The 24,869-nt window shown below is 37.3% G+C and overlaps 1 protein-coding gene across 2 annotated transcripts in view; it reads right to left on the minus strand.

Moving 5' to 3' along the window:
- Positions 1-4,679: 4,679 nt before the first annotated feature.
- The window catches only part of LRCH1 (leucine rich repeats and calponin homology domain containing 1), a 105,128-nt gene continuing 84,938 nt past the window's right edge, over positions 4,680-24,869 (minus strand). For both annotated transcript variants that reach the window (XM_072409877.1, XM_072409860.1), the window contains exons 18-19: positions 23,744-23,821; positions 4,680-5,408 (exon numbers count right to left, since the gene is read on the minus strand). In XM_072409877.1, coding sequence (XP_072265978.1) covers positions 5,295-5,408; positions 23,744-23,821 — 192 coding nt within the window. In that variant the 3' untranslated portion in view covers positions 4,680-5,294. The remainder of the gene's footprint in view (positions 5,409-23,743; positions 23,822-24,869) is intronic.

Genomic DNA, 24,869 nt, shown 5'->3' on the forward strand with positions numbered 1-24,869 from the left:
AACTAGGAGTGCTCCCGTATGTAAATCCTGTACGTTAGAGCTTATTCTCTCCACTTGTGACTGATGAGCCTCACTAAAAAGGGGACACAGGATGGGCCAGGCCAAAGTGCCAAACTCCAAATTCAAATGAAGATTGGCATATTCAAGCACATAGGTTTCTGGGCTCTTGGGCTAATACGAGTACATGTGCTGACACTCATTTTATTTCACCAGTCTATGCTAAAAGATGCTGTAGTTTAGGAATTTTGTACTTTAGGCAATTCTTCACTGTTGCTTCATTGTCATCACAGTAAATGTGAAGTAGGATTGGCATGTGTGTAGCACATACCACTTCAATGGAGGGAATAAGCAGTGAAACTAGAATTTGCACCGTGCTACCCTTTGCAGCTGAAAAAAAGGAATCCTATCCACAAACATTTCTCATGCTATGCATAACAAACGGCGTTCCTAGACTTACATAAATGAAAGGTATGCAAGGTAGGAATACAGTAACAGTGCAATGTGAGGTTTTCTTCAAAAGAATCCAATAAACCATAAACCAGATGTAATGATATAAAAAAATCTACCAAACATACTGCACTACATAAAGTAAGATACAATACACCCCATGCTTAGCAGATGTCCCCAATAGAGCTGCTGAATGATAACCAACCAGGTAGTGTAAAAGATGCATCCACCATATCAGCTGTTCTTTTCTACAGGTACTAACAATGTCCATATTGATGTACTTCCTCAGCTGTCCTGATAACACTGGCACACAAGTGGTGTTTGGATCTTTACCCTGAACAAGATATGGACTTGTGCTATTCATTAGTGAATGAATTAGTGACTTAAGACAGAATAGATGTACATAGGTAAGTTTTGCTCCATTTTGCAGTGAGATGCCTCCCTATGTATGAAGCAATGCATCAAGAAATATATATATATCTGATTTGTAATAAAGGTTAGAGCACTGTATGGTTTTCATTTTTAAGAAACGTTTTGCAGAATTTTCCAGGAACTGAATTGAAATGTGCTCAATATCAGCTTTACCACTGATTACTGTAAAACTATCATTTTATGTTACATTTCCTGATTCTGCACTTTCTACTGCAAATATTCACGACCACCAGGTATGTTTCATCTATTCTACTATAAACTGTTTATTAAAAAATACTAAAAGTGTATATTTCTATAGCCATAGGCCTAATTACCTTGTATTGCTGGGAATTCATGTGGTGAATCATTTGCTGAATGATAAAGCTAATTATTGCACGTTCAGTTTCCTTCTGGGGCTTCATTCCTGGAGGAATAGGAGGAGGCAGTCTTATTAGACTATTTGTCTATTTGTTAAAGAGTGGTGGTGTTAGTAGCTAACATCAAAATTGTGTTGTTCTGAACCCACTGTCACACTCATTCCTTGTTTCCTGGAAGCCACAGATACTTTATACAATGTAGAGTGACACATTATGTTTGCAGCTTGTGTTATAATGGCAAAGGCAGCCTGTGCATTCCAGCTTCATGCCTACTTCCACATCGGTATACAGGTTTAGTGGTTGCTCCCAGCCTAATGCCACATATTTAGTATGAACTCCTGAACTTGGTGACCACTTTACCATAGGTCCATGAGTTTAGCTTGTGCTCCTTATATCTGTGCCTACGTTTACCTAGGTCTGTGGGTTTATTAGCTTATGAGCTTGATGCCATCAGCTTATCATGTACGCCCCAGCTTAGTGTCTATTTTTCCACAATGGTCCATGATTTTAACATGTGCTCACTATCTAAATGCCAGTCACTAACAGTATGTAAAAAAAGTATATACAACCCATAGAAACCATTAATTTTTTTGCAACATATTTGACCAGGTTTACAATACAAGAATAATAAAATAGTGGACTGATGAAGGGTTAAAACACCAATCAGTGATAAACAAGTGACAGACTTCAACCATTTCCACTGTGTCCAAAACTAATGGCTACTGGCCACCTTTAATTTAGTTTGTTAAACCCACTTACCACTTTGGTTGATTCATTTATTCTCGACTTCTATATGGTGCTCACTGGAGGACAGTGGGGTTATAAGAAACTGAGAAACAAAATGACCCATGAGATTTTTTTATCCGTAAAATAACACTTCTGCTTTTGTTCTTATTTTCTTTCTTTTTTTATATAAGTCCCCTTGCTGGTGATAGCCCCCATAAATAGCACCGAGGGGAAATATTAAAAGGACAAAAATCTTAAGAATAGGAAAAAATAGAATGGTGGTCATGAAAGTCTCTATGGGAATAAATCCACCACAGCTCCAAAGCAATACATTTTTCCTGAGAACATTTTCTATACCCGATGCACCAGAAAATTAAACTGATGTAACCTAATGAGAACCTAATGAGAAAAATCTGCTGATTCAGAAATTAATTTTGTGAAAAAGCTTTTAGTGGCATTTTCAGTGTATCCTTCTTATGCTCACTGAGTTTATTAGTAAGACATGGGGTCTATTTATAAAGCAGAGAATGTGATATTCACTGAAACATTCCCTAGTGGAGAATCTTCCAGGTCCATGTGTTTCAATGGCAGTGACTAATTCTCCGCCAATGAATGTCTAAATGAATGTCAGATTCACTGTTTAACTGGACCCTAAAGAAACTAATAAAATGCAGTTTCTCATAACTGAAGATATAAGAAAATATACATATTATATAAGGATTACCACAAATTAACAGAAGGTCAAATTTTACAAATGACATCTAAAAGGATGTATAGAATTTCTAATAAATAATCCCTGTATAAATAGATTATTGCGATGATTAATGACTCCTTACACAAAGATGCTACATCCTTTTCCTGGAGAAAAGAATGTTTTTTTAGGTGACATTTGTATATGAATAATGCAGTTACAGGTTATTCATTTATTACAGTCTTCCAAGAATATGGGTGAGGAGTTTAAAGTTTTCTGTTAGTCCTCCTGTACAGTATCACAAATTCAATTGCCACTTTCATGTATGCTGTGCCTGCTTGTGATGAGGGGACATTGAAGGGAATTATCAGGATTGTCACTGCTGATCACAAGCCTAAAACTTGTCAATTAGTGAATTATGCCCTTTCATGACAAACAAGAAAGCCTGGGAAATTCACAGAAGAGATCTCCTGACTGGTATTACCAAGAATTTTATACAAAACCAGGAGGTGACTGATTTAGCAATATCATCCTATAACTCAGTGTCCGCCAACCTTTTAGAGCTCGCAAAGCACTAAAAGCAGGGACTCCGGACCGCACATGCACGGGGAGCTGCGTATCCAGAGACACAACCCACCCACTGCCCTGAGCCTGCAATGTCTCCGTGAGACGTGGTCCTCGGCTCTGGCTGGTGCGCCCCCCGCAAGCGGGCCAGGGGTTGGGGACCCCAGCTCTAACTGAAATATCAAGCCTAAGCAGCATGTATGCCCCACCCTTGTAAAAGAAATGGATTAAATGCAGAAAAAAAGAAACATTTCTGATCACATTAACTCACTTGGCTTGTGCACAGCACAAAATAGTCAACAATCAAATCTAGGGCGATGAGTAAATGACACACTGCATGAATGTCTAGATAAGTAGCTGACATGGTATCAGGTATAAATGGCACACTGCATATATGTTTGGATAGGTAACAGACATGGCTGGGTGTGCTATTAAAACATGCTAAAATGGTAAAAAATATCCAGGCATATAAAATACAAGTTATTACTTCTGTTTTGTCGTTCCGTGTGCTTTTAGAGTTGCCATCATTATTCCGTATTTTTAGCGTGTCTGTAGCCTGCATAGTAATTGCAGACATGTAGTAAGAACAAGGAAGGCATATTTCACATGCATGTTAAATGCAATGTCTTCACTACCAGGGGTAATAAATTCTATGCTGTAATGAGGGTACATATATTGATATATAATTTTTTACTTGTCACGTTAACAAAGGTCTGCTTAGCACCCCTGATGTGGCCCCACTTCCTCCACTTTAAACCTCAAACTAGTTTACCATGCACCAGAATAGGAAGAAGGATTCAGATCTATGTGTTTAAATATATATGTAATGTTCTAAATGTAATTAACTGTATCTAGCAGTGTTTATCACATTGAGATGCCTATTTAACACTGCAATGCATTCTCGAATTTTCGATAAGGAGGCAAATTATCCCTCCCTCTGTTCTTGGTTTATAGCTGAGATATATTTATGTAATAATGTGTCTGTGCTTTATTTCAACTCTTTCCTTTGCTTCATCCACCATAGGCAAGCAAACAAAAGATATAACACCCCCCTTCCCCATAGGAATGTTGGGAGGGATAGAAAACCATCATTGGGAGTAATCCTTATTAAAATGAAGGGCGGCTGTGGGCTGGTATCTATATGACAAAGGACTGCAGGCTACCCAATACTTTTAACCTCGAAAAAAGTGCTTCATAAGTAGAGTTCAATGTTCCCTGGCAGAATTCACAAAAAATAGAATGATATCAACCAACGAGGTTTAACCAACGTGAATGTGTAGTGCGGTAACATGAAACACATGACTGAATGTCTTGATTTTGTTTTCATTTACAATACACTGACTTTTGTGTAAATATGGCAGCAGGCAATCGGAGATCATATCATGCTCTTAATGATCACAAATCTTAGATGACTCTGAACCCTAAGCCTTGTCATTAGCAAAAAGCACTAAAAACTAACAGATGACTTTTCTTCTTTATATACATAGCATATTCATTTTTTTTAAAATCATTAACGTTCTGTAAAACTATCCAGTGAACAAAAGGCTATTGTAGCACTTTTACATTTAGTTAAAACTGCTATTTCACAAATATGTTCAGACTTTAAGCAGCAATTAGTGCTTGGCACTGAAAGTAATGAACTTAACGCTATAGAAATAAATACAGTGCAACGTGACCTGCCGTATTGAAAACACCCCAGCTCCAGCAATAATATTTTGTTCTATAAGTCTCTTGACTGGGTAGAAGAAACACTGCTCTCTATTATTCTGTTCCATCACAGGAGACAATAATACACCATAATGGGAAGAATGCAAATAAACTATCCGGCAGGACAGCACTAATTGATATTTAGCAACCGTTTGAAGTGAGGGCTGAGACTTTAGTTTATATGTAGATTAATTATACTGTGCAAAATCTGCTCAACACCTTTTCTTTATGGAATGTTAAATCAACTTTCTGTCTTGCATGCACTCAGCATCTCCTTAGCGGAGGCTCACTGTGAGGCAAAATTCCATTTCTCCTGTTACTCCCTTTAGAAAACATGGTGTCACCATTGGGTTAAACAAGATGCAGTCGTTTCATAGAGATAAGGCCTGCTTGGTTGTGGTTACATCTAGCAGTGCTTGCACGGTAATGCTCACTTTCAACAATCCTTTTTCTTCTAGGATGTGATGTGGTAAACAAAGCTTCTCCTATAAAACAAATCAGATAGCATATAAGTAGAATAATCACACAAAAAGGATTATTTCATGCACGAGGATGGTAGTATGAGGAGTAGAAAAAGCAATCATAAAAACAATTATCATTATACACATAATTCATTATATTTTGAATACCAAAATTCTTTTAATGACACATAGTTCATTTTCAACTTGGTCTGCATGCTTCCTTAATAGTAGAAGGGTGAAGATTAAAGTAAAACTTAGGAAACAATGTACATTTCAGCATTTAAAAGCCTAAAACAAACTGAGACAGAGCCACCTATTTCACTCTCACCCTACAAAGGCATCTATGGTTTGCCAGGTCACCCAAAGTCTCCTAAACAGCTCCACCAGTTCAGTTATAAAAAGGGTTCAAGTTCTACTATTTAGTCTTTAAAATATATAGCTTGAAGCTTTAGGTAAAATTATGGCAAGCAGTACAGTTCAGTGTATCTAAAATACTGACATGTGACCATTGTCATTGGTGATGTGAAATCCAACAGTTATCTCTTAGAACATAATATAATAGCTGCTGTAATGACAACTGTCTTGGAGGAAAATATCCCTCATATAGGTGAGATTCCCTATCACTCCCTCTACTGTCTTTATAACAAAGGAGAGGTATATGAGCTCTTAGTTTTTCAACACCACTTCTACAGATGAGGGTTTAAGAGGTGGATCACATAACGTTACCCAAATCTTCCTAACGGTTTGACTTATACGTCGTTAAATTTCATGCATATCCATGTTACATTCATGGTGCACAGGCCAAACGATTTATTGCAATGCAAAACACAAGCAGAGCTAGGTAAGACGTGAATAGAAACAATATACAGAAGCAAAGTGGTGGACAGAAAACCTTTTTTTTGGGTCAGATGTGCTTGCAAACATCTCAAATCCTCTCGTCTCTGAATTCAGCTGGTGGGATAGTCAATCATGTGATACCCAAAGTGGGAAAAACAACAGACGGGGTCAGCATTTCCCAGAATCCTTACCCTAGAGTGTAAACTAAGTGTCTACTTTAAAAAAGGACAGGCCTTATGGTTACAGGAAGTAGGTGTGTGGATAGGTGTACAGCTATAGACACATGGATTTTATAGTTGTAAAGTTCACTTCCAAAGCTAATACTTATAATCAGGACTAATCTTAGTGATAATTTGCCTTGTTTAGATGTAGGTTTAGTTGAGTATTAATAACTGATTGGTGACTTACTGCCACTTCATTCCCTTAACATTTGAAGACTGCAAGGTACATTCGGGCCAATTTACTGCTAGTAGATACCCCCCCTCCCCCACCTTGTTTTGGATGTGTGCTGGTGAAAATCTCCAGGTAATTATTCTTTCTGTCAGTCTGCAGTGTGGTTCCTGTCTTCAATGTGGTCTGATGTATTTATTTGAGGAATGTTTTACTTTCCAGACATCTGGAGACCAGAAGCCTCACAGATGAGATTGGTCCAGGAAGTTTTTCTCAGATGGGTTTTGACAGAATATGCCAAGTAAAAGCATATTTGAAATAATGCTGCATTAATAAACACAATCACACTGGAGAGGGATTATTTTAAACTTATCTTTTAAATGTATATCTTCTCAACTATTAAAATACATTCTATGAACATTCAATCCCATTTACAATGCAGTGATCCTGACAAGTGACATATGAAAAACAGCATAATAATGCCAAATAAAAATGTAACGTTAGCATAAATCATTACTTGTTTTTCTTTGATAGTAAATTAAGCCATACAAGTAGATATAGTAGAAAAAAATCAATCCCATGCATCTTTGACTTAGGGATCATTCATGCTATGACAACCTGGATACATTTTATCCTGTGGTGTATTTCATATGTTGTCATTAGATGTTTATATATCTTTTATACCAACCTCCAGCAGCTCATTGGTTCCTCTTTCTTCTAGAATGCCTGTGGACCTCTATAACTTGGGTCTAAATGACCCATTTGAATTCCTAGGCTTTTTTCCCCCCAAAATCCCCTTTGTCCCAGTGTGGTTTGTTTTTCATTTCAGAAATTATTTGGTTTCACATCTTTTCCCATAGCAACATATATATTGCTAATATTTGTGTTTCTTTAATTTTGGCAATATGAGTCACTGTAATAATATAAGAATTATAAGAATATTCAAAATATTCTGATCTTTCTGTATCTACTGTGCCTGATTTAATCAAGCTTTCATACACTTTCATCAGTGAAGCTGGGTGATCCAGGAAAACTGAAATGGATCTGGTTCAGGATTGAAAACATTTGCTAACAAATAGCAAAAGACTTTTAGGAAATCTATTCGAGGTCTGCTGGATAACACAGCTTCACTGATGAGAGTGTATCCTCTCCAGCCTTGGAGAGCTTTAATAACTCAAGCCAACTGTGCTGAATGCAAACAAAGCAATTTTATCTATAAAACAGAGGGACATAACTATGAACTGAAACATTCAATCACATGACATGAACAAACTGTACTTAGTGCAACTGGTACCTAAGGTGTTAACATTTCTAACTTCTGCCAAATATCACAGCCTGGAAAACAAAACTGGTTCTCTGTAGAAGTGTGCTCCCTGTCTGTGCCCTGATCTAATATGAAAGGCTTTATTTTTCATTAAAAAGCTAAGGTCCATAATGTCATTGCAAGCAGAAGTGCACATTAAGTGACAGGCTGCTCCGTTATAACTTGCAATACCTGTCTGTCATTATATTTTTCTATAGTGTGAAAAGGGCATACATCCCCTAAAGAGCTGACCTGCCTAAATTATATAGGAAGGCACCTCACAAAAAGAATTGTGATCTTTATAGAAGATTTGCCAATGAATTGCCAATGATGTATTATGTACCTATGGACTTACTGTGGTTATATTCATACATTTCTAACGTGTTCATAAGTTTTTACCTACACTGAAAAATCATTTAAACCACTCAATATTCAAATCTTAAGCTGTCGGCAAAGAAACTACAGAATGTTTCATGTATTTCCAAAATTGACTTGACATTTCATTCTTATGGATGAATTGTGATTAGAGTGCAATTTCTTATACAAGTATTCATAAACATCTGAATCCCTCCTGCAGCTTATTAGGTTAGCCATGCATTGATTGTAACAGAGGGATTAAAATGTCTGCTAATTGAATTTATACAAGGAAATGTGTAGACAGAGAACTCTCTAAAACCCTTTCTATAAATGCCAAAGCATAAAGGGATATTCTCTGTACAATATTCTGCTTGTGTGTCAATAGACATGCAAGCAATTGTCACACACTACTGCACTAAAAACACATGCACAGAATGATGAGGATTAGCATGGGGTTATGGTTCAGAGGCTCAGCATGCTGCCATCTATATGACAGCATTCAGTCGTCGCAGCAGGAATGCAATTCATGTGTGCCCAAATGCAAAACATGCACCAAGGCACCAAGTGTCAAGATTTTCCCCATTGCTATGACCCCACCATAGGAATATTATTTATTTTTTATTCATGGCTTATTGTGGCCAAATAACTAAAAACTACAAAAAACAAGTTTCCCTATCCTGTGACTTTAAAAACAATTCTTGCCAAATAAAATATTATTAAAATTTATTCCACACTAACCATTAATTTTGTTTGTCAAAAGCATGTGTAAAGCTAGATATTACATTGTAAAGGCAAACTATGCATTGTACCGTAATGATCATGGTGAGATCTGTATGTCAGTTCACCCACTACCTGCAGAAAAACTACGGGGGAGAAGGTCCAGTCATCCTGTACAAGCAGATATCATCACAGGATGTTACATACTAGATTACAGTATGGTTTTGTGAAAAAACACACAAAGACACCCTAATGGGAGAATATAAATGTCTCTCATATTTTGACAATGTTAGTTTATCCCAGATTTCGGCGTTAACTGTCAGTGTTCCATTGATTTGATAAAAATATCTGGTTTCCATAAGAAGCCACTGTAACAAATGTATGCGCTGAAATCTGGAGCACAGGTAATTGGAGCCATTTCTGATCTCCACATTCTGTACCTGGCTATATAAAGCTCCTTTTTGGCATACATTTTCAGGAAACCAGCATTCCAAAGTTATTCTTTTTGGGAGCTTAACAAATACAAGTATATCCAAGAAAGCATTACACACCTCATCTCATCTGGATTTTGTATTTTTACTGCTGTTTGTACTTAAAAAAATCAAATGTGATTGTGGGTGATAACAAGAAATAGTACAAAGATGAACATTTACTATTTATATAGTAGACTTAAAACATACAGAATAGATACATAATAACCAACTCCTCTGCACGGGAAAAAAATAAGAACAATATGGCCTGGGGACTTTAGTGTGCATTTATAGTTTTGCCCCTGATTAAAGAACAAATCAAAGAAGAAACTGGAAACAAATGGTTACACACTTTCATATTTGTACTTGTAATTCGTACAAGTAAGCACTGTACCTTTGCTAAAATCAGAAACTCCACTTAGTTTAATGTATCCTGCATTCTCTGTATTCCTTTCCCAACATTTTTACCTCAGTAGAACCCCTTGGTGATCCCCTGGTAAAACAATTGATCTGGGGTCAGTGCTTCGAAGCAATGTACCTTGAACTGGTGCCCTTTCATTCTTCAAAGTGGCTATGACTATGGAGACACCATAAAATATAAGATTGATCAGTCAGAGCTCAAGGAACCTCTAAAGAAATCCTAAGGTTCCACAGAACCCTGGCCAGTCTAAAATGTTCCTATACTGTTAATAGGAAGGCTGTAGGAGTGTATTACTTTAGGCCTGTGCTGTGTAACCTCCTCTCTTTCTCTGCTTCCCGCATCATCAATCAAATGCAAATATCCAAGGTAGGATGATGAGGCTGTTGAGTTTAAGACACAGCTTAAGCCCCATACAGACGTCAGATAAATTAACTCAGTTAATTGTTGCTGGAGATGATCTTTCTTGGTGGTTTTCAGTGACAGATGATCAAACGTGTGCTATACACAAAGCACTGTTCTCTTCTGTAGAGAGGGAAAGACAAGCGAGTGGCACCTAGCTGTGCTCTCCTCTATTGGAGCGAACTACGGTCATTCACGCTCAGTCGTTATTCAATCCGACACGGCAGCCTGATGAACGATGTTTGGGGACCACTGTACACATGTCAAATTCTCGCCCAAGAGGAGCAGGGCTGCTCAGGTGACAATCATCTGACGTGTATACAAACATTTGGCTAGCCTCCAATAATCATCGGGCAAGCTTTGGCTCCCTTTTAGAATTGATCAAATACAGATCAGGAGTAGGTAATTTGCCAGTCAAATGCAACACAAACTCAACAACACAGGCCCTACAACTGCAAATTAGCTAGAAGTATTTTTCTTCTCGACGAACAAGTAGATAATGTGCAACAACTGCAAAAAAAAAAAAAAAATTCAAGGCACGAGATTTCAAATTCCATGTAGCTGATATTGTGATCTATGCAACCCTGCTAACACCTTTACCTTTATTGCAGCACCACAGTCAGTCAGTCAGTCAGTCAGTGAAAAAAAAAGAAAAGTACGGTACTCCTGCATTAACTTCAGTCTTGAACAGTTTCAAGCTTTTCTCCTATACTAAAATTGCCCGCTCTGATTTCCTTGGAGGCAGAGAAAGTGTGTACAATAGATGCTTCAGCAAGTGGGACAGAGCCCTTGCACTTCATTTGCTGGCCCTTTCTGCCTAGCTGCACTGTCCCCGAGCTGCCCCTTTTATTCACTCGATTTTAATTATTTTTAAGGTGGAGGTTCAAAATCACATGTGGTCTTTATTTAGGGCAATATGCATGCAAATGGATCAACTAGAAAAATAAAAATATAACAAGAATAAACTTTAGCTTTAAACACTTGAGAATCTCCAGCACAATACTTATGAGGTCCGGTAGGTAAAAAGTACTATTACGATTAAATTTTAAATACTATGTTTTAAATACTCAGACTGAACATAAAAAAGTGTATTTGCCTTTGGAATTGGTATTGTGGTATTTTGAACCTTAAAAACCTCAGATATTTGTTGACAATCATGAACAATGCTACAAAAAGCAGCACAGCTAACCAAAGCAGAACAAAAGATCAATGATAAATAAATGGGTACCTTTAAATTTTGGAATCTATAGATGTGAATGTGCACATGCAAGTTGGTTATGCCAAAACAGCATTCCAGTGGTAGCTAAAGTATATTATTACAAAAAGGAGTAAATGCAAAAGTAAAAAGCCTATCAGGTCCCAGGAGCTTAAGAACGTAGATGTAGTAGGTGGGATTTTCTTTCCCACATCCAGAAGAGCATCAACAGTCTTTTGAGTGTGACGGATATTCAATTGCAGGATGTCATTTGGAGAGCAGAGGTCAGCCTATCCGAAGGGCAGCCATCAGAATAGAAAGAAACAGTGGACAACATTAAAAAGACAACACAGATAGAGAATCAAGTAAAATAAATAATGTCCTAGGGGGTGAAGATTATGGAAGGGCTGCTACATGTGATTCCACAACAGCACAAGCCTCTAAGCCAGTAAATTACTAGAGCACGAATGATTAAGTAGGGGGCACAGGCAAATCTTTAGAAAATGTCTATGTGTGCGCCAAGTAAACATACAGAATTGCTGAAATACATTTATAGCATGAAAGTGTTGCTAGGTATAAATGGATACTGGTGGGTGGCCATGCCAGCAAGAAATCATTCTTTAGCATAATGAGGAGATGCACAAACATGTAGAAACAAGCATTACAAAAAGAACACAGAAAGAAATGGCATGATACAACTGAGTGTGCAGTTTTTGTAATAATTTAGACATACTGAAGAGATTATACACCATGGCCCAAAGATTTTTTTCCCCAGGATTTCTACACTGTGCCAGCTGTTCCTCATCACGCCATGCTGTTAGGTTTATATATGACATTATATTTGCCATTTGTTCCATTAGATTAGGAGGACACGGTTAGGATATAGAAAAAAATAATATTTTGAAAATGCTTTAAAACAAAGAAGGAAACTGATTTAGCCACTTATGAGCCACTGAAATTCAAAATTATGGGATGTTTCTTTGATGCGCATAAGTCTAATGATAGGTTTTGTGCAAGTGCAGTCAATGCACATAGGCCTTCCTCAAGTAACATAGGCAGGCCAGAAGCTGTGGGTATGATTGTAAGGTATGTATGCATCTGAGGAGGGAGGTAGTTTAGCTCACGAACCAGGTACAAAAGGTGAACTTTGTTAATGTTTAGTTATTAGAAAGGGGTAATTGAACCCACATTACTGAAACAGGCAGTAAAGTACTGTATATGCATTGATGCAAGTAATTGCACACCAACACATCTTGGCCGCAGTGCACCGCAGTTCACAATAATGCACTGTGCATGGCATGTGTTGCTAAAAGGCAAGAGGTTTGGAGTGTGGTGAATTGCAGCATATCTTTTTCGTGTGCTTCGCAACAATGCACCAAAAACTTGATACATCCTTAGCATAAGGGTTACGATGATTGTCAGCGGCTATCAGTTGCTGTTTGTTTGTGGGCCTTTCTGTGGGCTCTGACTTGGCTATTTAAAAGTATTCCACTTCTTTGCTTTATTAAACTCCTGGGTTGCTTTGGCTGTATGTTTGGGGTCATTGTCCATCTGTAATATAAAATGCCTTCCAATCAATGTGACTGCATTTAGCTGGATTTGAGCAGACTGTATGTCTCTAAACACCTCAGAATTCATTCGGCTGCTTCTGTCCTGTGTCACATCATGGATAAACACTAGTGTCCCAGTGCCACTGGCAGCCATGCATGCCCAAGCCATCACACTGCCTCCGCCATGTTTTACAAATGATGTGCTATGCTTTGGGTCATGAGCTGTTCCATTCCTTCTCCATACTTTTTTCTTGCCATCATTCTGGTAAAGGTTGATCTTGGTTTCATCTGTCCAAAGAATGTTTTTCCAGAACTGTGCTGGCTTTTTTAGAATTTTTTGAGCAAAGTCCAATCTAGCCTTTCTATTCTTGAGGCTTATGAGTGGCACCTTGCAGTGTACCCTCTGTATTTACTTTCATGCAGTCTTCTTTTTATGGTAGACTCGGATATCGATACGCCTATTTCCTGGAGAGTGTTGTTGTGCACAGTCAATCCTATACTAAAAATGGAATCTGAAATCGCAGTGGCTGAACTGAAAATGGTGGTACTAATAATATAACTGTTAATTCCACATGCCTGTTTTGACATACCATGTCCAATCATTTTCGAATCGGGTTGATACTGTTCTGCTCTATTTAGTATTTTTAAATTTGTCTGCATGTAACTTGCATTCTGCTTTCTTGATGTGTCCATCATTGCTTCTCTCTTATGTTGAGCAGGAGATCGCTGCTTTAAATAGTGGACTCCTATGTGTGTCTTTGTGCAGAGAAAGACAGATTTCTATTCCTCAATACCCTAAATGAAAGTGTCCCACTGACAGTAGTTCAAACAGATATACAAATAACAAGCTCCTCACTGCATTACTCATTATACAGTGGTGTAAATGGAAAGCCCAAGATTAACCTAATTAGATAATTTAGCAGATTTCTTTGTTACAATGCAAAACATGAAGCCTGTGAGGGGCTTTACAGAAATTTCTTGAAAGCACTTCTCCACAATATTGGTAGCCCAATCTACCTAATGCAGGCTGGAAGGTGCTAAATTTGCATGACACATACAGTAAATATGAACATGCCTAATAAAAAAGGTATGGGTTGAATGAACGACTGCGGACATATTGTGACAAGAAAAATGTACTGTGAGGGAAATCTCTAGACTGAAATGAATATTACCACAACATGAAAACCAGTGAAAGGCTTAGCTGCAAAAACTAGCAGATTCAACTTGGATAGGAAGAGGAAGAAAAAGAAGAGGCTTATACCTGCATAACTATCAGTTATTCTAAATGTGCTATGTATCTGCAAGCTTCAGTCATGTTAATGTATGAAAAAGAGAAAGGGAAGCAGCAGGGGTTTTTCGTTGGCAAAATATATTGTGCAATTGGTATACACCTAATAACAATACCAGTCATGGTAAATTACTTCCTGGTCATGATACTAGAGCAGGAATCAGCAACTGGCGGCTCTTGAGTCTCCCTATTGTGGCTCCTTTCCCTATTTACCACAGCTGGCATTGACACTTCTGCTGGCGGGGACACATTTCCTTTCAGGGGCGTTCCTGGTGTGGGGCAGCGCCATCAGCACGGGACTTGAGAGAGTCCCTGGCTGATAGGAGTCCTGTGTCCCACGTGTTCCCGATGCTTCCAGGTGGGACACGGGGAACTAGATGCAAACGCAGCTGCTCATTAGGTGATGTACTGCTCTTAAAGTAACAGAGAGCCAGGAAAAAAGAAGTAAAGTAAGTTTAAAAGTAAGTTATATTAAGTAATTATGCATAGTTAATCAGATGAATAATATATAATTAGTAACTAATCATATATTAATGATTAGTTACCAGTCATATATTAATCATCTGATAAATTATTACTACTACACAGTATTTATATAGCACCATCATATTACGCAGCGCTGTACAAAGTCCATGGTCATGTCACTAACTGTCCCTCAAAGGGGCTCACAATTTTTATGTCCCTACCATATTCATATGTCATTAACGTAGTCTAAGGTAATTTTTTGGGAGAAGCCAATTAACTTAACTGCATGTTTTTGGAATGTGGGAGGAAACCGGAGTACCCAGACGAAACCCACGCAGACACAGGGAGAACCTACAAACTCTATACAGATAGTGTTCTGGCTGAGATTCAAACCTGAGACCTAGAGCTGCAAAGGCCAGAGTGCTAACCTCTGAGCCATTGATCTTGGGATAATGAATCATGATAAACAATAATTTAAATAAATAAGTATATTATCATATGAATTGGATTCATTTGATCATGATCACAGTGAATTTTTTAAAAGAAACATTTTCCTTTAAACAAAATTAGTATTTTCTTGTCATTAGGTATATTATTGCACAAAGCACCTATAGCACCTATAAGTCCAATTCCAAGAAAAAAATGCTCTGAACCTGTTTCAATAACAGTTATTTATTAATTTAATTTTTATTTATATATTATTTTGTTTTTGTTTATTTTGTTGCAAAGTTTTCTTTGAAATCCAGGTAATAGTTTAACATCGAATTTTAAAAAAGTTTTTATAATTTGTCAATTAAAATATGCGTCACATCCACGTCTATAACCCTCGCCTTTACCTGCAGGCGGCTTCTTGAGTGTGCAACCCCCGCGGTAAGCTAACCATGAATACATCCCAAAAAAGAAAAATCTCAGAAGAAAATTGGGAGTTTTATTCTGCATGGCCAGATTCTTTTGCCTTCACTTCCAACGACGCGGGCTTACCTGCTTGTGCTTGGTATGTGGCGAGAAATTAGCAAACAACAAAAAATGTAATGTTGAAAGGCATTTTCAAAACAAGCACTCTGCATTTTCTGAAAAGTACCTAACTAAAGATGGGTGAAAGAGAGCGATTTCAGAACTACTACGGAAAGTTAAGCAGAGTAAGAAAAGCAGAGCAAGAATTGGTATAACTCTCCAAACTCAACTACAGCTGCTAGTTTTGTGGCAGCTCATGAGATCGTAAGGAGGGGGAATCCGTTCACAGGTGGAGAATACATGAAAGAATAGTTCTGAAAAATATCAGAGCATCTATTCTTTGAATTCAAAAACAAACAGGAAATTATTCAGAAAATTAAAGAAATGCCTCTCTCTGCAAAGACCGTCAAGGACAGGACCATTAAAATGGCAACAAAAATCACCATTAAGCAAATTGTTGACTTCAATTCAGCTCAAGCATATTTAATTGCCTGTGATGAGTCAAGTGATGTAAACGATACTGAGCAGACAGCACTGTTATGCATAAATGTGAACTCTGATGGGCCGCAGGAAGAACTGATTAAACTCATACCGCTAAAGAGGCAAGCACAGGGACAGGACATTTATGAGGCTGTTTTGAGTTGCCAAAAGCCAAAGGAATAAACCCCACTCACCTGGTGTCAGTGTCCACTGATGGTGCACCCAGTATGAGAGGAGCACAGAAGGGCTTTGTGAATTTACTTCAAAAGTCGCTGGATCGAGAGCCGATAATGTTTCACTTTCATCTTGAACTAAAAAAGCACTGTGCGCTCAAACATTCCCCCCTAATGTGTTGAAGTTATGAACCTCATTTTTAAGATAGAGAACAAAATAATTGCAAAGGTGTTAAACCACGGACAGTTTTGTTCATTGTTAGATGAATTTGAGAGCGCATATTTGGATCTCCTGCTGCACAACAGAGTTTGGTGGCTGTCAAGGGGAGACGTGCTGAAACGCTTCTCTGCTTGTCTGGAACATATGAAAACTTTCTTTGGAAGCAAAGACCTCAGCTATCCCGAACTGGGAGACCTCAAATGGCTGTTTTTTTTTCATGGTGGATATGACAAGTCACTTAAACACGCTGAATAAAAATCTCCAGAGAAAGGGAAGTACGGCCCTGCACTTGCTGGAGGATGTTCTGTCGTTTGAGCGCAAGATGACAGTGTTTGCCAGAGATGTACAGAGAGGTACACACTCTCACTTCCCCTCCCTGAGAGAGTTCAAAGAAGAGAACAATCACATAAATTGTGATTATTTACACCAGCAATGCAAGCTGCATTTGGAGAAAGATTCAGCGAGTTCAGAAAGGAAAAAAACAATCTGTCCTTCCCTGTCAAACCACTGGACATCGACCCATCCCTGTTGAACATATTCGCATTCACAGGGATAAGTCAGCCCGATCTTGAAATTGAACTGGCTGACATAGCGGATAAAGACTTATGGGTGTCCAAGTTCAAAAGCCTGACAGCGGATATCGAAGAAGTTGCCCGTCAGAAGGTCACTTTTGCTAAAGAGCACAAATAAAATGATATTGAAAACCTCCTCAAACTTGTTTTTGAAACATGCATGGCTATTCCAAACACGTATATGAACATGAAAAAGTATGCATTTGGAGTCCTGTCCAACTTTAGCTCAACATACTACAACATGTTTTCTTGAGCATGAACTTCATAAAGTCCAAATTTCTCTCCCGCCTCACAAATGAGAGCCTACAGTTCTGTTTGAAGATCAAAGTTACATCTTACAGCCCCGACATAGAGAAGATCAGCATCGAGCTTCAGAAACAGAAGTCACAATAAACAGGTGAAAACACTAGCATTTAATAGGCTAATATTTTTTAGAAAAAAAACATTTATTTCAGACCCAGGGCTGATGTAGTTTTTCATTGCATGTTCAGGTGCTTCGGTTGATTGCTGGTTGAGAAAGAAACCCGAAAAGGATTAGAGCATACTGAAATGGACTTGTCAAAAAACGTTCCTAATTTTATGTTTACTTTTTTAAAACTGCTAAGCTACAACTATGTTTTTTTTATATTAAAGTGGGCTACATTTTATTTTAATTTTACACAAATATGGGAAGGACTTTAAAAAGGCCTGCCTATTTCTGTGTTTAATTTATTTTAAAGTAGGCCTACACATGCACACTGCACTTCTGTTTGTTGTATTCTGTTGTAACAGGTAAAAATAAAAATAGATTTAAACTTTTAAAAGTTTATAAGCTGTGTTATGTTTTGCAGCTCCAGACTTTTTCTTTAAGTGGAAGAGGGGGCAAAACGGTTCTTTTGATAGTAAAGGTTGCTGACCCCTGTACTACAGTATTATATTTTTTAAAAATCCCATTTTAGTTTACTTCAATGTCAGCTTCTGTCCTCTCCACCTAGGTGCACACAGGCTTTTTTAGTGTAACTTTAGGCTACTACAACAGAGGTATGCTAGACATTTACTTCAGATCTCACTATTCACCAAATTCTACCAAGTGAATGCACCAATACTTGGGAAAGAAGTTTCTACTCAATCCATTATTTTGTTTGGGTAGTAAAATGGAAGTGAACATCTTTCGGATTTGGTCAGTCTGCTTCTTGTTTTGACTTTAATGTCATTCGTCACAAAATGTCTGCTGTTTTAATACTTGCCTGTTTAAAGGCATATCCAGCCCTATGCAGTGGTGAATTACCACATTATAACAGAAGGCGAAACCAAGAAAATACCTTGCATATCATCTATATAAAAGAATAGTACCGGTGTGCCTAAACTTCCAAAACCTACAAATTCAGGAGTGACTAAACTACAAATCTCTGTAAACTAGCAAACCCCAGAAAAAAATTAAGTTTCAACTGAATTTTTTTTGGTTGCATTTTAAAAATGTGCTTTTAATTGCTTCATTTAAAAGAAAAAAAAAAAGATCATGTGACATTGTGATCAGTGAGAGGATGGGGCTCCATTTTAACATTCAGAAAGGAAAAACATAAGATTTTCAATATTTTAAAAATATCTTTAGCCAGCAATAAATTATTCCTATAATTCTGCCTTCTTCTGCTACTGGTATGTGTTAATATGCTAAATGGTTTCTTTAAGTCATATTTTCAATGCAGAAAAGTGGAATATACAAAGCAGGCTGGTCTATATTAAATGAACAGTTCTTAGCCCTGTTGTCCTCTTACCTCTGTAGATGCAACCATTCTTGGTAATATATAAAGATTTGACTGCCTGACATAAAAATAATTCTGAAATGGTTTACATGATTGAAATGATTGTAACATTGTTTTCTTTGTTGTTTGTACTGTCTTACAATCAATACCTGTTACTTCAATACATCTCTTCATGATTTTATTGTAGCTTATTACTGCCCTCTAGTGTATGGGAGAGACACAGCTGGAGCTCGGATTATTATATTGCTAAGATTGACTAGATCATTTATTTCTTGTGCACTGGTATTCAATTCACCAAACTGTTTTGATGTAAAAACTTCTCAATCTAAATACTGCTGTCATTCCATGTTTGCTTTGTATTGTCCTGTACATAATGGGTTTGATCTTTAAAAGATACTTGTCTGTCCTCCAAACTGTATATGGTGTGAGCCAGTTGTGAGGATATATTATAAAAAATTATTTTCTTAATGCTTTTACCTATGGGGAGACCCTTGAAAAATATTTGGGTCTTCAGGGAACCCATTATATATCCACAGTATATTAGTATAGAGGCCAGTGGGAAGAATGTTGGCCTTATAGATAAAAAATTATTGGTGTCAGTATAACTGAACTTAGAGGTCCCAGATAATCAAATCAAGGTAATATCAAGGTAATTCAGTATTGATCATATTATCTCTGTTACATATTCAGCTAAAAGTCCAACATTTACATAGAATAAAACTTTTATTGGGCTTTTATGGTGTATTCAAACAAAAATAAAAATCACTGCATTTTCATTTGCCACCACATTCCAAACAAAGCATACAAACATCACCTAAAATGCAGATTAAGTGAATTCAAGCCTGGTATGATCCACAAAAAGGCACACAAATGGGCACCATTTTCTGTTTTTAACAGGACTGTTCAAAACTGACTGTCACCATTCCTTATCAGCTCCTCTCTCCTGAGTAAGCAGACAGTACAGTTTGTGAAACATGTCAAGTCTTTTGAGGAAGTTGGAAGGTTACTATTTTCTCTCCTGTTGAAAACAATTAGCGTCCTAATCCCTTTACCCCATACACTGTTAGGTGTTAGGACTTTTCATCAACGGTAACAAACATTTTTACAGTACACCAATCATTACCAGCTGAGCTCAATACAGCAAATAATATAATCCATAGACCGTACTTAAAAAAAGTTGCAATCCTTGTATTCTATAGATTGAAATAGGTTGTTCAAATCCTCTACCCTGGTGCTACAAACAAAGTCTGGGTCTTTCACAGTAAATAACAAAATGGAAACAACCATAGCCTTGTAAAGGACATTAAGACAACTTTATTAAACAAATAAAAACACTACTTACAAGATTACTTGTATTGCAGCATACCACAAAATATTCAGGATGACATTATCAGCCGACACACTATCCCAGTCTCTTGTGATATCCACCAGACTTCTGTACTCTGCTGGGGAACTCAGGGTGTAGGAAATGCTGCTTTGCCATATAGGAAACAGGGATAGTGTATGGGCAAATATTGCAGTCAGTACCCTCAGATGCTGGATGTTTGGTGGAATGCTCTAACACTCAGAAATCCTGAGAGTAGTAATTTAGCTGTCCAAATGATTTTCATGAGGCTAGTGCTACATGTTTGTTTCTATTTTGTGCTATGCACAGTATATTTTAAGTGCAAACGATGCTTCCTTAAAGCGCTAACAATACATATTTTGGACCCAGAATTTTTTAACACTGTGTAGATCTCAAACAGTTTAATTGGCATCAGGTGATCCGCTTTACTTGTTCCCAGAACAAAAGGACATTAATGTCAGGTTTGGGGGGGGGGGGGGGGATCAGATACATTGGCACAGTAAGGATCCTTTTTCCTCTCACGTTACCAAACCTCCTTTTGGAAAAGTCTGTAAAGGTACAGAAGATTACAATTCTAGTTAGAAACTTTGTTAGAAATCTGAAAAGATATCTGTACTCAAATTCAAACAGCAATCATATGTGTAATATATGACATGTTAGAGGGCTGTGACCACTGAAGATACAGCATACTACTGCAAATTCACAAAAGGTTGCTTATACAAAAAAGTAGCAAGAGAGGAGGAAACAAAAACCAGTTCAAAATCTTCTGCTCATTATCCTTCACCTCAAAATCAACTGTTTGGGGTTTAGAACTTTTTTATTCAACGTATATAAGATATTTTTTAATGCATTACCATGATATAAAGCAGAACATAGCCAATGAAATTATAACTGACTGAATTTAACCACAGGGTATATTACTAATATCCAGCGCACACAACACTCCAAGAGTTCTTGTAGTAATGCACACTAAAATGTGCTTTCTTTATAATATCCTGTCTGGTAGCAGTTATATGTTGAAAAATTCTGATTAAATACCAAAGAAAATCCACCAGAACGCTAACTGATTGTCCCCTAAAAAGCCAGCTGTGGGTGTACAATAAAGGACTATAATCAGAATGGCAGTTATAGGCTCTGCTGAGTGTTGTGTTTTGCAAAGAATAATAAACAATAGGGCATTCTATAAGTAAGGATAAAACATGTATTCCACTGATTATATGTACCGGTAATCAGTTAATATTGAAGATTGTGATTGTGAATGATTGTGTTAAAAGATCTGTTAAATGCTTTTATTTTCTAAACATGTTAAGGAGTCATCAGATGGTCAGAAACACACACTGGACCCCACTCCAAAGCTCCAGTTTACCAACATTCCAAAGCTACATTGATGGGGCTCCTGTTTGGGACTTTTAGGCAACTCCCTTACCTAAAAAAAATCTTGCCTATTGGAGCAAAATATTGCTTCTTCATATACCTAATGTTACAGACTTCTGCATGATTTTTTTTTATTTCTGGATGGGGCATAATGTTACTTCCTAAATATAAAATATGTGTCTTCACATCCTGCTTATTTCCATTTCCCAGTGCAATGATGTCCCTCATTGTTACTACCATTGCCTGCCACAACATGAAGTCCATTACACTGACTTTATTGCTGCCTTTTCCATCAGAGAGGCTTCTCTAGTTAGCAAGGGGGATTACCAGAAAAAATACAGAGCATAATCTTAACGACAGGGTTTCAAAAGCGCTGTTCCTCACACTCCACCCAAAATAAGGCTAATATTTTTGTGCAAAGGTCTTTTTAAACGCCACATTTTTATACTGAGGTAGTGTTTAAAAAAAACATTAGGTGACATTTGTAATGTAGTAAAACTTCTGGGCCAAAGAAAAACTTCTGAAAATACAAGTAGTCTCTGGGTTAAGGACATACGGACGCCTCCTAGATATGAACGAACGGGCTTCCCTGCTTGCTGTGTGCAGAACAGAGGCTTGGAGAGGGGGAGGGGGGGGGTTTGCATGACTTGCAGAAGAAATCTTTTGCTAAACACAGCTGAGGTTTTGGGTGATCTTAGGGGGGTGAGCTCTTTCTGCAGCCTCTTGTAACTCTTTAATGACCAAGACAAACTCTGCAGTTATTTCTTTTTGCATGTCAAAGCACAGCTTGCTCCAAAAGGTAATGAATGTCTAGGCTCCATAAAGATTTTTTTTTTTTTGCTTTGTTTGTGATTAACTCACAGTGAGGATTTCATACAGTAATGACACCACGCTGCCTAATAATATGTTGGGAAAAAAATCTGAAAAACATCCTTTTTCTAATTGCATGTATTAAAATATTGTACCCCTTCCAACTTACTTACAAATTCAACTTAGGTCCAAACCTACAGTCCCTATCTCAAATGTAACTCGGGGAACACCTGTAGATGAACACACAACAGAGCATTTTTACAATCAACTACTAGAATGTGGAAGCCTTTATTAAAATAGTGATCAGAAAGTGAAAAACATTTTACCTATACCATGCCTACTAAGTTTACAGGAAATTGGGAGAATTTAAAGCTAATTTACTATAAAATGTTGTCACAAATGTACAGTAAAATTTTGCTATCTTCCACACAGAATGATACTCGCTATCCCACAGAAATCAGTTTATACCAGGTAGTTTATAGACATTTTTTTTTCTGAATTTTTTTTAGGTAAAATTTTTTTTTGTACATCAATTCGGTAACATTTTATAACATGCTTATAACTATGTATGATAAAACAACTTCTGACTTCGGTCTTCTGCAATATGTCATAAAAGACCATAAATTGTGTTTCCTGAGACAGCTCATCAGGTTCTATTCATCTCCAGAATGACGATTAGATATAATGTGCTTAGTACTTTAGCAAATAACATTTGTATCAAAAATTTACCAACATTCAGTCCTGTTGGACAGGAGGCAATCTGTATATGACAGACAGCTCTATTCTCTGAAGTGCCAAAGTCACATGACCCAGCAGTGAACTGAATATGCCTGATGCTTTACACAGATTCTAATCTTTCATTGCCCAAGAAGAACATTTTGATTACCTCAGACAAAAATTTAGCTTCTGTAAAGCTGTTTCCCAATGTAGTTTAGTGAAATGTGTAGCTGGATCACTAAGTGACTGTCAAGAATAACCGCTGTTGTTTCCTAATATCAAGAACACAATGGGGATACTGCTGGCTCTAAGGCCCAGAAAATGTTCTTAAAAATGCAGGTAACATAGTTTTATTTTCCTTCCAAGTTTCATGCATAGTCACATTTAATGAAGCATTACAATGAAAACACACCAAGGAACTATAACATTAGTTGCATTGTTTGTCATGGTAAACAGAACAAAGCATGGGCTAATGCAGAAGCCATGGGTATGATTCAGTCAATAAACTAAATGTAAAATTGACTTACATCCACATGCTTAGTATTCTATAAAAACAGGTGCTTAATATTAAAATATTTACCTCTGGTACTCCCAGTTTTCTACATGCTTCCAGAAAATTTTCCACATTCCTCCTACATTTAGCCATGCTGAGTTTGGGCTGCAAAAACACAAATGATATCAATGTTATAAAACAATCCAGAACTATTCATACAGTTGTGTATATATATATGGCTAAGGTGCCCTAGGTGCATATAAATATGCATTCCTGTCTCCATCTATGTAATCCCATGGTTATAGAGTGGATTCATGGTTTACTTTGTCCTGAGTTTGAAGTATTTGGAAATTCTGGAGTGTTGAAGTCTGTCTGTACTCAAAACCTTCTACAGTTTGCTTTCTGATGTTGTTGAAAATTTTCCTCCACTTCCTGTTTGGTAAATGGTTTTCACAAAAATAGGACATGAAGGCAAATCTTTCTAATGGAGTCCTAGACAGCAGTAGAACCAGTGGTTCTGTGAGGGTACTCACATTACCCCGAATGCTTGATTCCCCACTTATGCTTTCTAAGTGTTCCTGTTTCCTATTAATTCCCAAATAAATACCGTCTGCTTTTGGGTATAAGGGAGCATGTGACTACCTCTCCTTTATCCCAGTATGCATTGTTTTGACCTCAATGGCCAATCTCCAGACCTGAACAAGTAATATGTAAGAAGAGTGGAAGTAATCAATCCTGTGTAGTACTACAGTATTAGTACTACAGTATATTAGCAGTAGTACAGAGTATAAGTATTTAGTACACTGCCCAGTTTTTATGTCTCCCAGATACTCTGTGGATGAGAAGATGTCAGACATGCAAAAATAAAAGGGAAAAAATATTATAAATTGCGCCTCTGGGCTTCCTCATAATACACCACTACTTGTATCACGGTAAATATTCAAGACAGATCATCCACCCTCCCTGACCCTCAAACTAGCCACACACAAACAAAACAATAGGAAAACAGCTTAATGCCATATAATTTCTTTAATTCTGACTTTGCTTTAAGACAAGTGTAATCTGTTTTGCCTAAGTGTAGAAAAAATACAAAATGCTTCAGCAACTGGCTCAAATAGGGAAACAGAATGTTGTTTGTGTACATGCTTCTATATCCTGAGCATGTTCCAAAAACATGCAGTTAGGTAAATTGGCTTCTGCCCAAAGTTGACCT

The sequence above is a fragment of the Pyxicephalus adspersus genome, chromosome 1 (assembly GCF_032062135.1).
Source record: "Pyxicephalus adspersus chromosome 1, UCB_Pads_2.0, whole genome shotgun sequence".
NCBI classification, from domain to species: Eukaryota; Metazoa; Chordata; class Amphibia; order Anura; family Pyxicephalidae; genus Pyxicephalus; species Pyxicephalus adspersus.